The sequence below is a fragment of the Mus caroli genome, unplaced genomic scaffold (genome assembly GCF_978045245.1).
Source record: "Mus caroli unplaced genomic scaffold, Mus_caroli_1 scaffold_4, whole genome shotgun sequence".
Lineage (NCBI taxonomy): Eukaryota > Metazoa > Chordata > Mammalia > Rodentia > Muridae > Mus > Mus caroli.
In genome coordinates, this window is record NW_028227259.1 from 152,354,064 (window position 1) to 152,368,478 (window position 14,415).

Here is a 14,415-nt window from a genome sequence, read left to right on the forward strand (position 1 = left end):
GTAGAGCACAGAACAATCATTATTTTTTTAAAAAAAATCTATTTATTTATTACATGATGCCCATGATAGGGCATCAGATCTCATTACGGATGGTTGTGAGCCACCATGTGGTTGCTGGGATTTGAACTCAGGACCTTCGGAAGAGCAGTCAGTGCTCTTAACCACCGAGCCATCTCTCCAGCCCCATAATCACTATTTTTTAAAACAACCTTATTTTGCCTTAGACTAGATTTTCATGGGGGGAGATTGGTATGTTAAAAGGAATCAGAGGAAGGGATATTTGCTTTGGTCCAGTGACCTTGGACATCATCAAGGGCTAGAGACCATGTAGCTGGATGCAAAAACTAGCCATCCCATCCTCTTCTGCGTCGTCTTCTTTGACTGTGGACGTCTGCACACACACACTCACACGTTCACTGTCTGGGTCAGGCTTTCTTCCTGGAGAGTCTCCTGCCCTCCTCACAGCCCAGCTCAAGCATAGCCTCCTTCAATGATGCTCCCCCTCCATGGTCTACTCTTTCCCAGAGAGAAGTCTTCACCACTCCTCTGGCCTGACACTCAATGTGTCATGTTGCCATTGCTGATTTATATGTCTCACAGACCGACGCTTCCCTTTGTCTCTGTACTTGAGAAGCTGATGTCACCTCAAGTGTACTAGGGCCATCTGATGAAGCATGTGATGAGGGGTGACATGCTAGGGATCCTTTGGAGTGCAGAAACTAGACAGCCATTGTAGTAAAGTTCATACCTCACTCTTAAGTGGGCCATGAAGGGACTCTTCTCCTGGAGAGGGAAAATACGAGTCCCCCAAAGCATTTATTTCATTATGCTCTGGAGTTCATTTGAAAGTTAAATTTGCAAGTAAAACAAGGCAAAAACAACAAGGGGTAATTTGGGCTTGCCTCACTAAAATCTGCCCCCCAACGAATAGAGCTGTTTGTATTGGTGTCAAAAATGGTTGTATGGATTGGTGTCAAAAATTACATAATTTCGCACCACTGCTAGCTTACGCAAGTGTTCTCAGCCTTAATAGATCAGGCAGTGTGTGAAATCCCCAGGAGAGCTGGTGTGTTTTCTTCCCACAAAGCTATGCACGTCAGAGGTTTGCTCATTTGGTTTGAGAGTATACAGGCTTCTATTGATGTGATAAAACTCCTTGAAAGTTGGAGTTTCTATGGCTGCAAAGAAACACCATGACCAAAAACCAATCTGGGAAGACAGGGTTAATTTGGCTTACACCTCCATATTGCTGTTCATCATGGAAGGAACTCAAGCAGGGCTGGAACCCAGAGGGAGGAGCTGATGCAGAGGCCATGGAGGCTGCTGCTTACTGGACTCTGCTCCTCGTGGCTTGCTTAACCTGATATATATATCTCAGTACCACCAGCCCAGGGATGGCCCCATTCACAATATGTTAGGCCCTCCCCTATTGATCACAAATTAAGAAAATGCCTAAAAGCAGCATGTCTCTTATGAAGACATTTTCTCAATTGAGGCTGCTTTTTTCTTTCTTTCTTTCTTTCTTTCTTTCTTTCTTTCTTTCTTTCTTTCTTTCTTTCTTTCTTTCTTCTTCTTCTTCTTCTTCTTCTTCTTCTTCTTCTTCTTCTTCTTCTTCTTCTTCTTCTTCTTCTTCCTCTTCCTCCTCCTCCTCCTCCTCTTCTTCTTCTTCTTCTTTTTTTTTTTTTTTGGCTTTTTTTCGAGACAGGGTTTCTCTGTGTAGCCGTGGCTGTGCTGGAACTCACTCTGTAGACCAGGCTGGCCTCGAACTCAGAAATCCACCTGCCTCTGCCTCCCAAGTGCTGGGATTAAAGGCGTGTGCCACCACACCCAGCTGAGGCTCCTTTTTTCTTAACGATTCTAGCTTGTGTCAAGTTGACATAAAACCAACCAGAACAATGACCAAAGCAGCTCAGCAAGGAAAGGCTTATTGTGTCTACCGGTCACACTCCATCTCTGAGGGGAGTTGGGGCAGGAACTCCAGGCAGGAACCTGGAGGCAGGAACCGAAGCAGAGGTCATAGATGAATGAATGCTTCTTGCTGGCTTGCTCCCTATGGCTTGCTCAGCCTCCTTTCTTACAGCACCTCTGGCCTCCTGCGTGAGGGTGGCCTTACTCATACGGATCATCAAAAGAAAATGTACCTCAGGCCAATGGGATGGAGGCATTTTCTCATCATGGGCTCCCACTGCCCAGTGACCCTAGAGTGCATCAAGCTGGCAAAACACTAACCAGGCACAGGTCTCCAAATGCCCTGAATTCACCCCATTACAGGATAACCAACTCATTGTATTTATGGATATTTAGTGAGTAGGTGACTCATGTGGAATGGACTGTCTAATGGAACCTCTGGGTGGGTAAACAAAATCTTCAACTGTCATGCAATGTGGGAGAGGACCAGAGATTGGTGGCAGCACCTGGATCCCCTCGTCCGCCATGCTGGGGTCTGAGGCTGCTCTGAGTTTGGAAATTACAGTGACTGGGAGGGTGAGGTGCAGGCTGACTGTAGAGACAGGAAACATACATCTCACCAGACATGGTGTTGCCCTGAGTGTGAAGAAAGAAGAAAAGAGAAGAGAAAAACAGGATCGTTGTCTCCAGTATAAGCAAAGGAGCCAAAGCTGGGGAGGTGGAAGGGAGAGGCTGAGACGACATTGCGTTTAACTGAGGCTGTATTGGGCGTGACTGGGCACACGGAGGCTGTGCAAAGTGAGACATCACACACAAATAGAGTTCATAGGACAGCCATAAACTGAGAAACCGGAGGGAAAGAACCAACATTATTATGCAGGTTAAAAAGATCTACCAGGCCTCTCTGCATAATAAATAAAAAAGGCACCCAGGTGCACTAGGGTGAGAATCAGAGGTAATGAGAGTTCTTTGAGAAAGTACAGCAGGTCACCCACAAAAGGCTGAAGTTTGTTTCAGTAGTAGGCCTGTCCTTAGCAACCCAGAGAAATCCCTTTGCATCTCGGAATGAAGCGACCACCACATTAAAAGTTTGAGTTAAGGCAAACATTTGATTGGGAGGAATTTTTGAGCAGTGGAAAATTTAAAGAGAAAAAAAATTTAGTAGTGATCTGTCAAAGTAAAGAGGCTGGCCACAGAGCCACTAAAGCTAGCCACAATACAGGAAGCCACTAAAGAGGCTGGCCACAAAACAGAGTCACAGGAATCTAGAAAACATGGGCCTCACACGGGAAGAGGCAAAAGCTGGGGCCAGTTCGAGGGCCAGGCTGAACCAGTAAGGTCTTTCCTCAGCTGCCAGCCTCCGCTAGACAGGTTCTTGTCTCCTAACAGTGACACCACTTCCTCAAACAGCATCACCCGCTGAAGATCTAGAGTCTGGACCTGGGAGCCTCCAGGGGCCACTTTACACTCGATCCACAGCACAGAGGGAAGTGAGCTCTTCCACCCAAGTCATTGTGCTGAGAGAGGCTGGGGTGGGGACGCAGTTGGAGGGGTTGTTACAGAGGTAACAGGAAACAGAGACTCGGGGAAGGAGAAATGAGCAGACAGTAAGAACAATTAGGCAGGACAGACAGACTTGGGACAGGTTGAGTCTCAGCCCAGAGAATTCTGGGTTCACACTGCCAGGCCTTCTTGTCGATCTATGTAGCATACAGACTTTTGCATACTGCGGGTTGACCTCTCTTGCTCTACTATTGTCTTGAAGTGAAATTAATGCCAAGTCATCAAAAATAAATAGTTCAAGTCATTCAATCCTACTGCTTAGAACTTAGCATGACTAAGCTGCTAGAAACCTTAATACAGGCGCTATTTTGTGTGGTGACATGAGACAATACCTTGACTTCTATTCAATGGCTAATACTTTTATTTATTGTGGATGTCTTTTCATGTCAGTATAATATTTTTAATGACAGCTTAGTACCCCATGGCTTGAATGTGTGTGTGTGTGTGTGTCTGTGATAATTTGGGTCTTCTTCAATGTGGATTTTGTTGATATTCACCTATTCATTGTTGTAAATGACGTCCTGTCTTTGAGCACAATATTTTGCATACTTGGGGAAGTGTTCCATAGTGAGATTTGCAGAAGTGGAATTTCAAAAGCTATCTGTACCAAAGTTTACAGTTAGGGCTATAGCCCTTGCTCTGTGAGACAGAGATGGGAAACTCAATTCAGGCTTAATAAATATTCACGAGTAGCTTGCTGTTAAGCAGGAAACGTGTCTGGTGACTTTGGAGGCAACTAGTGTTTCCCTGCTTGGTCCCCGGGAGTCTTGGTCTCTTTCCCTATTTGTTGATCTAACATAAAAGCAGAGGGCAGGAAGAAAGAGAGAATCGTGAGATTAGCACTGTGGTGGTTGCCTGTGATACCTGGAGAACTGAACGGTGGCTGGGGTTTCAAGGACCCCCGAGGCACAGCCACCTGAAGCCCCGAGATGCCTCGGAAGACCTTCAGTGTACGTGCACACACATAGAAACCCTCAGTGATGTTCTCAAGACATCAGAGCTTCAAAGGGGGTGAGGAAAGCGGAGGTATTCAAACGCGTTATAACCTCAAACTACAGGCAGCAAAAGATGATAATATAACGTTCGAAGGGGGGAAATGCGCAAAATTTAAATATGGGGAAGGTCTGCTCTGCACGATGAAGGAAAAGCTCTTACATGTCAGGGAGAGAGAAATGGGCTTGCAATTAGTCACTGCTGAGCAGAGACACACATTCGATTGCTGTGCAGTCTTCTGGTGTCTGTCAGGGATTGCATGCCTGGCTTGTCAGTGCTGGCGGGGCGTGGGCCTGGAGAACGTTCTCGCACGCACGGTCCCGTGGGAGCACGGGATGAGTGGACATGTAGCGGGCACTTGCAGCCTACCTAGCAACACGGAGGAAGAGCAGACTTGAGCTTTTGGAAAGAAACCGCTCTCACTGTCCCCAGTCATCTTCTGAGGGCATCTACCCGTGCCTGTACATCACACCCTTGCCCAGGTTATCCCTCCTGCAGAGCATGCTGGGATAGTTCCTGGCTAAGCTGCAGCCCAGGGGGCCAGGGAACTCCAGGTCGCTCCCAAATGGAAAGCAATCAGAGGTGTTCCCCCTCACACACACACACACACACACACACACACACACACACCCCTCCCTGCAGGTTTTTTTTTTTTTTTTTTTTTTTTTTTTGGTCTGTTGTTCCCTTCCCTGTCTTCAGTAGACCAAATTGGTGCCCAAGTACAGTGAAATTTTAATTCCTGGATGTCTTATGAGGTCACAGTTTACCGTGACTGCCAGAGTAAGTGTTGTTTTTGTCAAACCAGAGACAAGTGGAGCCCATTTCAGAGGACACTTAGACGTAAATGCCCTGTGTTATAATCAAGGGTGTCACTCTCCCAGCCACAGAAGCGAGGGCGTTGACTATAACAAATTACCCGGCTCTTTTCTTTTCTTTTCTTTTCTTTTCTTTTCTTTTCTTTTCTTTTCTTTTCTTTTCTTTTCTTTTCTTTTCTTTTCTTTTCTTTCTTTCTTTCTTTCTTTCTTTTTATTAGATATTTTCTTTATATACATTAAAAATGCTATCCCGAAAGTTCCCTATACCCTCCCCACCCTGCCCTGCTCTCCTAACCATCCACTCCCACTTCTTGGCCCTGGCATTCCCCTGTACTGGGGCATATAAAGTTTGCAATGCCAAGGGGCCTCTCTTCCCAGTGATGGCTGACTAGGCCATCTTCTGCTACATATGGAGCTAGAGACACGAGCTCTGGGGGTACTGGTTAGTTCATATTTTTGTTCCACCTATAGGTTTGCAAACCCCTTCAGCTCCTTGGGTACTTTCTCTAGCTTCTCTATTGGGGGCCCTGTGTTCCATCTTATAGATAACTGTGAGCATCCACTTCTGTATTTGCCAGGCAGGCACTGGCATAGCCTCATATGAGACAGCTATATCGGGTCTCTTCAGCAAAATCTTTCTGGCATATGCAACAGTGTCTGGGTTTGGTGGCTGATTGTGGGATGGATCCCCAGGTGGGGTAGTCTCTGGATAGTCCATCCTTTTGTCTTAGCTCCAAACTTTGTCTCTGTAACTCCTTTCATGGGTATTTTGTTCCCTATTCTAAGGAGGAATGAAGTATCCACCCATTGGTCTTCTCCTTGATTTTCTTGTGTTTTGCAAACTGTATCTTGGGTGTTCTATGTTTCTGGGCTAATATCCACTTATCAGTGAGTGCATATCTAATGACTTCTTTGGTGATTGGGTTACCTCACTAAGGATGATATCCCCCAAATACATCCATTTGTCCAAGAATTTCATAAATCCACTGTTTTTAATAGCTGAGTAGTACTCCATTGTGTAAATGTACCACATTTTCTGTATCCATTCTTCTGTTGAGGGACATCTGGGTTCTTTCCAGCTTCTGGCTATTATAAATAAGGCTGCTATGAACATATTGGAGCATGTGTTCTTATTACCAGTTGGGACTTCTTCCGGGTATATGCCCAGGAGAGGTATTGCTGAATCTTCCGGTAGTACTATGTCCAATTTTCTGAGGAACCTCCCGACTGACTTCCAGAGTGGTTGTACAAGCTTGCAATCCCACGAGCAGTAGAGGAGTGTTCCTCTTTCTCCACATCCTCACCAGCATCTGCTGTCACCTGAATTTTTGATCTTAGCCATTCTGACTGGTGTGAGGTGGAATCTCAAGGTTGTTTTGATTTGCATTTCCCTGATGATTAAGGATGCTGAACATTTTTTCAGGTGCTTCTCAGCCATTCGGTATTTCTCAGGTGAGAATTCTTTGTTCAGCACTGAACCCCATTTTTTAATGGGGTTATTCAAATTTCTGGAATCCAGCTTCTTGAGCTCTTTGTATATATTGGATATTAGTCCCCTATCAGATTTAGGATTGGTAAAGATCCTTTCCCAATCTGTTGGTGGCCTTTTTGTCTTATTGACAGTGTCTTTTGCCTTACAAAAGCCTTGCAATTTTATGAGATCACATTTGTCAATTCTTGATCTTACAGCACAAGCCATTGCTGTTCTGTTTAGGAATTTTTCCCCTGTGCCCATATCTTTGAGACTTTCCCCCACTTTCTCCTCTATTAATTTCAGTGTCTCTGGTTTTATGTGAAGTTCCTTGATCCACTTAGACTTGAGATTTGTACAAGGAGATAAGAATGGATCAATTCATATTCCTCTACATGATAACCGCCAGTTGTGCCAGCACCATTTGTTGAAAATGCTGTCTTTTTTTCCACTGGATGGTTTTAGCTCCCTTGTCAAAGATCAAGTGACCATAGGTGTGTGGGTTCATTTCTGGGTCTTCAATTCTATTCCATTGCTCTACCTGTCTGTCACTGTACCAGTACCATGCAGTTTTTATCACAATTGCTCTGTAGTACAGCTTTAGGTCAGGCATGGTGATTCCACCAGAGGTTCTTTTATTGTTGAGAATAGTTTTTGCTATCCTGGGTTTTTTATTTTTCCAGATGAATTTGCAAACTGCCCTTTCTATCTCAGTGAAGAATTGAGTTGGAATTTTGATGGGGATTGCATTGAATCTGTAGATTGCTTTCAGCAAGATAGCCAGTTTACTATATTAATCCTGCCAATCCATGAGCATGGGAGATCTTTCCATCTTCTGAGACCTTCTTCAATTTCTTTCTTCAACTTTCTTTGAAGTTCTTATCATACAGATCTTTCACTTCCTTAGTTAGAGTCACACCAAAGAATTTTATATTATTTGTGACTATTGTGAAGGGTGTTGTTTCCCAAATTTCTTTCTCAGTCCGTTTATCATTTGTGTAGAGAAAGGCCATTGATTTATTTGTGTTAATTCTATATCCAGCTACTGCACTGAAGCTGTTTATCAGGTTTAGGAGTTCTCTGGTGGAATTTTTGGGGTCACTTATATATACTATCATATCATCTGCAAAAAGTGATATTTTGACTTCTTCCTTTCCAATTTGTATCCCCTTGATGTCCTTTTGTTGTCAAATTGCTCTGGCTAGAACTTCAAGTACTATATTGAATAGGTAGGTAGAAAGTGGGCAGCCTTGTCTAGTCCCTGATTTTAGTGGGATTGCTTCCAGTTTCTCTCCATTTAATTTGATGTTGGCTACTGGTTTGCTGTAGATTCCTTTTATTATGTTTAGGTATGGGCCTTAAATTCCTGATCTTTCCAAAACTTTTATCATGAATGGGTGTTGGATTTTGTCAAATGCTTTCTCAGCATCTAACGAGATGATCATGTGTTTTTTGTCTTTGAGTTTGTTTATATAGTGGATTACGTTGATGGATTTCCATATATTAAAACATCCCTGCATCCCTGGGATGAAGCCTACTTGGTCATGATGGATGATCATTTTGATCATTCTTGGATTCAGTTTGCAAGGATTTTATTGAGTATTTTTGCATCGAAATTCATAAGGGAAATTGGTATGAAGTTCTCTTTCTTTGTTGGATCTTTGTGTGTTTTAGGTATCAGAGTAATTGTGGCTTCATAGAATGAATTGTGTAGAGTACCTTCTGTTTCTATTTTGTGGAATAGTTTAAGAAGAGTTGGAATTAGGTCTTCTTTGAAAGTCTGATAGGACTCTGCTCTAAACCCATCTGATCCTGGGCTTTTTTTTTTTTTTTTTTTTTTTTTTTTGGTTGGGAGACTATTTATGACTGCTTCTATTTCTTTAGGGGAAATGGAAATGTTTAGATCGTTAATCTGATCCTGATTTAACTTTGGTACCTGGTATCTGTCTAGGAAGTTGTCCATTTCATCCAGGTTTTCTAGTTTTGTTGAGTATAGCCTTTTGTAGTAGGATCTGATGATGTTTTAGATTTCTTCAGGTTCTGTTGTTATGTCTCCTTTTTCATTTTTGATTTTGTTAATTAGGATACTGTCCCTGTGCCCTCTAATTAGTCTGGCTAAGGGTTTATCTATCTTGTTGATTTTCTCAAAGAACCAGCTCCTGGTTTTATTGATTCTTTGAATAGTTCTTTTGGTTTCTACTTGGTTGATTTCAGCCCTGAGTTTGATTATTTCCTGCCATCTACTCCTCTTGGATGAATTTGCTCCCTTTAGTTCTAGAGCTTCTAGGTGTGCTGTCAGGCTGCTAGTGTATGCTCTCTCTAGTTTCTTTTTGGAGGCACTCAGGGCTATGAGTTTTCCTCTTAGAACTGCCTTCATTGTGTCCCATAAGTTTGGGTATGTTGTGGCTTCATTTTCATTAAACTCTAAAAAGCCTTTAATTTCTTTCTTTATTTCATCCTTGCCAAGGAATCATTGAGTATAGTGTTGTTTAGTTTCCACATGAATGTTGGCTTTCTATTATTTATGTTGTTATTGAAGATCAGCCTTAGTCCATTGTGATCAGATAGGATTCATGGGATAATTTCAATATTTTTGTATCTGTTGAGGCCCGTTTTGTGACCAATTATAAGGTCAATTTTGGAAGAGGTACCATGTGGCGCTGAGAAGAAGGTATATCCTTTTGTTTTAGGATAAAATGTTCTGTAGATATCTGTTAAATCCATTTGTTTCATAATTTCTGTTAGTATCCATGTTTCTCTGTTTAGTTTCTGTTTCCAGGATTTGTCCATTGGTGAGAATGGGGTGTTAAAGTCTCCCACTATTATTGTGTGAGGTGCAATATGTGCTTTGAGCTTTACTAAAGTTTCTTTAATGAATGTGGCTGCCCTTGTATTTGGAGTATAGATATTCAGAATTGAGAGTTCATCTTGGTAGATTTTACCTTTGATGAGTATGAAGTGCCCCTCATTGTCTTTTTTGATAACTTTGGGTTGGAAGTCAATTTTGTTCAATATTAGAATGGCTACTCCAGCTTGTTTCTTCGGACCATTTTCTTGGAAAATTGTTTTCCAGCCTTACACTTGGAGGTAGTGTCTGTCCTTTTCCCTGAGGTGGGTTTCCTGTAAGCAACAAAATGTTGGGTCCTGTTTGTGTAGCCAATCTATTAGTCTATGTCTTTTTATTGGGGAATTGAGTCCAATGATGTTAAGAGAAATTAAAGAAAAGTAATTGTTGCTTCCTGTTATTTTTGTTGTTAAAGTTAGGATTTTGTTCTTGTGGCTGTCTTCTTTTAGGTTTGTTGAAGGATTACTTTCTTGCTTTTTCTAGGGTATAGTTTCTATCCTTGTGTTGGTGTTTTCTCTTTATTATCCTTTGAAGGGCTGGATTCGTGGAAAGATATTGTGTGAATTTGGTTTTACCATGGAATACTTTGGTTTTTCCGTCTATGGTAATTGAGAGTTTTGCTGGGTATAATAGCCTGGGCTGGTATTTGTGTTCTCTTAGGGTCTGCATATCATCTGTCCAGGATCTTCTGGCTTTCATAGTCTCTAGTGAGAAGTCTGGTGTAATTCTAATAGGCCTGCTTTTATATGTTACTTGACCTTTTTCCCTTACTGCTTTTAATATTCTATCTTTATTTAGCACATTTGTTGTTCTGATTATTATATGTTGGGAGAAGTTTCTTTTCTGATTCAGTCTATTTGGAGTTCTGTAGGTTTCTTGCATGTTCATGGGCATCTCTTTCTTTAGGGTTGGGAAATTTTCTTCTATAATTTTGTTGAAGATATTTGCTGGCCCTTTAAGTTGAAAATCTTCATTCTCATCTACTCCTATTATCTGTAGGTTTGGTCTTCTCATTGTGTCCTGGGTTTCCTGGATGTTTTGAGTTAGGATTTTTTGCATTTTGCATTTTCTTTGATTGTTGTGCCCATGTTCTCTATGGAATCTTCTGCACCTGAGATTTTCTCTTCTATCTCTTGTATTCTGTTGCTGATGCTCACATCTATGGTTCCAGATTTTTCTCCTACAGTTTCTTTCTCCAGTGTTGTCTCGCTTTGGGTTTTCTTTATTGTTTCTACTTCCCTTTTTATGTCTTGGATGGTTTTGTTCAATTCCATCACCTGTTTGGTTGTATTTTCCTGTATTTCTTTAAGGACTTCTACCTCTTTAGCAGTGTTCTCCTGTATTTCTTTAAGTGAGTTATTAAAGTCCTTCATGATGTCCTCTACCAGCATCATGTGATATGATTTTATATCCGAGTCTTGCTTTTTGGCTGTGTTGGGGTATCCAGGACTGGCTGAGGTGGGAGTGCTGGGTTCTGATGATGGTGAGTGGTCTTGGTTTCTGTTAGTAAGATTCTTACATTTGCCTTTCGCCATCTGGTAATCTCTGGAGTTAGTTGTTATAGTTGTCTCTGGTTGGAGCTTGTTCCTCCTGTGAGTCTGTTAACCTCTGTCAGTAGACCTGGGAATCTAGCTCTCTCCTGAGTCTCAGTGGTCAGAGTACTCTCTGCAGGCTAGCTCTCCTCTTGCAGGGAAGGTGCACAGATATCTGGCGTTCGGACCTGCCTCCTGGCTGAAGATGAAGGCCTAAAACAGGGCCTGTCCCAGAAGCTGTGTAGCTTCTATAGTCTGCACTCTCACCTGCGCAGAATGTTCTCTGAGGGATCTGGGACCCAAGATGGCTCCCCAACCTGCTCCAGCAGAGCCCTCCCGGGCAGACACCTCTCCTCTGGTGGGAAGGTGCCTGGATGTCTGGAGCCCGAAATGGGGTCTGTCCCAGAAGCTGTGTTGCTTCTGCCTGTCCCAGAAGCTGTGACGCTTCTGTAGTTCACACTCTCACCTGTGCAGACTAGTCTCTGAGGGATCCAGGACCCAAGATGGCTCCCCCACCTGCTCCGGCAGAGCCCTCCCAGGTGGACACCTATTTTCTTGTTGTTCTGTTTTTCCTGTTACTACGTAGTCTTTTCCACAGCAGTTTGGGTTATAGCTCTGCATGTAACTGGTCTTTTCTCTCTTCTGTTCCTCTTTACCATCTGCAGGAGCAAAGAAAGAATTGCAGAAAGATCCAGAAGCCAAAAAGCCCGCTGTTTCGTCTCCCAAGAGGACAGCTTCTGCTGCCACCAAACCTCACTCGCCAGGTACCTTCCACATGCAGTCTGTGCTGGGGGTGAGAGCTACATTTGAAGCTGAGTTCGTTCAGATGGTGTCGATGGATGTACACCAGCTTGACACACACACAGGCTGGGTTTCCTCATTCCATACAAAAGGAACCTATAAAAACCAAGATGTTATGCTGGGCTGTGGGTGTGGGGGAATAAAGGGGAGTGGGAGAAAACCCGCATCCCAGAGTTCCAGTGCTCTGGGCGGGCAGACGAGGAGAACTGCCACACGCTTTCCATGAAGCCCATGATGGGTGTCTGGCTGTGGGAAGCCATGGACCCCAGTTTGGCTGATAATAGACAAGGGGCAGAACCTAGGCACCAGGTTCCCAGCTTCGGGCATCCCATACACCAATGGACACGGCAGAAGAGTTGAGAACAGAATGAGGGCCCTGCGGGTGGCTCATCAACCCCTAGGCTAAAGGGAAGAGAGGGCAGGGGGAGAGGGCGCTGGGTGGTTCCCACATGGGCGAGAGTCCTGGGTCTAGTCTGTGGCTGCAGCATACTGCTGCTGGGAGGTTAGACATGGCTAGTTAGGGAAAGCCTATCCCAGACCACCCAGTCCCAGCTTTTGGTCTGTGTGCTTGTCTGTCATCTGTCTGTCTGTTCTTCATTTCCTCACCATCCCAGTCAGGGATAAGTTCTTGGAGGCTGTGCAAAGATCCATCGGTGACAAAGGCAACTTATGGGAGAAAGAGTTTATTTCAGCTTATGATTCCAGAGGGATAAGAGTCCACCATTTTGGGGTAGCAAGCAGCTAGCATGGTGGCCAACCCCTCCTGTAAGTAGAAAGCTTAGAGAGCAGGTGCTGAGGTTAATAGGAGGCTTTGAAACCTCAAAGCCAGCCCCTAGTGATGACTTCTTCCAGCAAGGCCACAACCCCTATATCAGCAGCCCCTGAGGACCACAAGTGTTCGGCCTATGGTGAACATTCTCATTCAAACCACTGTACCCAGCTTACTTATTTCCCTGGCAATGGTCCTCTGAGGCTATTTGCCTACTGGAACCAAAGTCAGGCAGCTATGGTGTTTGTGGGTGATGTGGCATGGATACCTGCACTCTTTTCTCTTTGCTAAATCAATACCTCAGTAGCTGGATGTGTGGACTCTGAGGTAATTATATGCTTCACTTTGTAGAACTGGGCCAAATTTGTTTCACAGGGTAATTTGCCATTTGCCTTCTGGGTGGTAGCACATGCGGGTTTGGTTTCTCCATCCTTTCCAGTGCCTGCTGTGCTGGTTCATACGGGAGGCCTCTACTTCACTTACCCATTGTTTATAAAGGGTCAGACACAGGACAGAGATGAGCATCGGGGTGAAAGGTCCTTAGCATGGGAGCCAGAAAAGCTCCCCCACCCCCACACACCTCTCCCAGTGACAGCATGTCCCTTTTGCTTGGGAACACGCTCCATAGGTTTGTCTAACCAGGGCAGAAGCTCTCTAGACCCTGCGGTTTACGGGCGCTTAGAAACGTCAACATATCAGTGGAACTGATTACTCGCTCAGCCCCCAGCCCCCCCACCCCAGAGGTCAAGGGTGATCCGTTAAATTCAGGCAGAATGACAGTGAAATATCCCACAGGCCAATCAGATGGAGACAATTCCTCAAACAAGGTTTCCTCTTCCCGGTTAACAAAAACCAACCAGCATGGCAGAAACTCCTGGCAAGCAGCTGCCGATACTAAGTAGGGAAATAGCGTTCCATCCCACAAAACCTTCTGAACTATGTTTACTCTCTAAAACAAAACAAAACAAAAAATAAAGCTCTCTTCAAGTCCACAAAGAACTCTGCTCATGTGCCCGTGGGCCATGCCTCTGTAATGACAATAACCAAGTCCATAAAGGACTTCTCCTTCAACTGAGAAGCTATCAAAGCTGCATCCGGTCCTTGCTTCCACCTTGTTTACAAGTGTGAAGGTCACAGCCCCCTGTCACATTATCAACGTGCAGGCAACAGCACTGTTCCGTGTCCGTGTCCGATAAGCTTTCCAGATCTAATTAAATCACCCCGTTTCGTCCACAGCAATCCCCTGGGTAGTGACCGGATGGTGCGGATGAATTTTTAATACTCGCTTTCCATTTTCAAGCACCGTGTCCTCCCCAGCACTCAGCCTTCGCACGCGAACAACTGTTGACGCTCACCTTTGAGCTGATGTCCAGTTACTGGCTTCTCTCTGGGGGGTCAGCTGTCACATGTTGTTGTGGTCAGCATAGGGTCTTTCTGCCCTAACCTGATTTATGTAGTCGGTAGGATGGCTCAAAAGAAACTGACTGGGGTGAGATTCAGACACTGGGAGTTCAGATTCACCCCACACATGAGGGGAAAAGGGAGAACGGGAACCTGAAACCCCGTCTCCAAGGGGTCGCAGCAGTAATATCTCTCCTCTACTTCTCTGAGATTTTGAGGGAAACTGGCTTTTGTTTTTCACTACTGAGAATGCTATAGTGATGCACACGCAATTCAATATTGAGCTGTCTACAACGTGTGTGTACTTTTTCTGGGAT

The 14,415-nt window shown here is 44.1% G+C and overlaps 1 protein-coding gene across 1 annotated transcript in view; it reads left to right on the forward strand.

The window, feature by feature from the left end:
- The window catches only part of Mtus2 (microtubule associated scaffold protein 2), a 355,323-nt gene that overhangs the window by 261,865 nt on the left and 79,043 nt on the right, over nucleotides 1-14,415 (forward strand). The window contains exon 6 of the mRNA XM_029477860.2: nucleotides 11,793-11,891. Within this exon, the coding sequence (XP_029333720.1) occupies nucleotides 11,793-11,891 (99 nt within the window). The remainder of the gene's footprint in view (nucleotides 1-11,792; nucleotides 11,892-14,415) is intronic.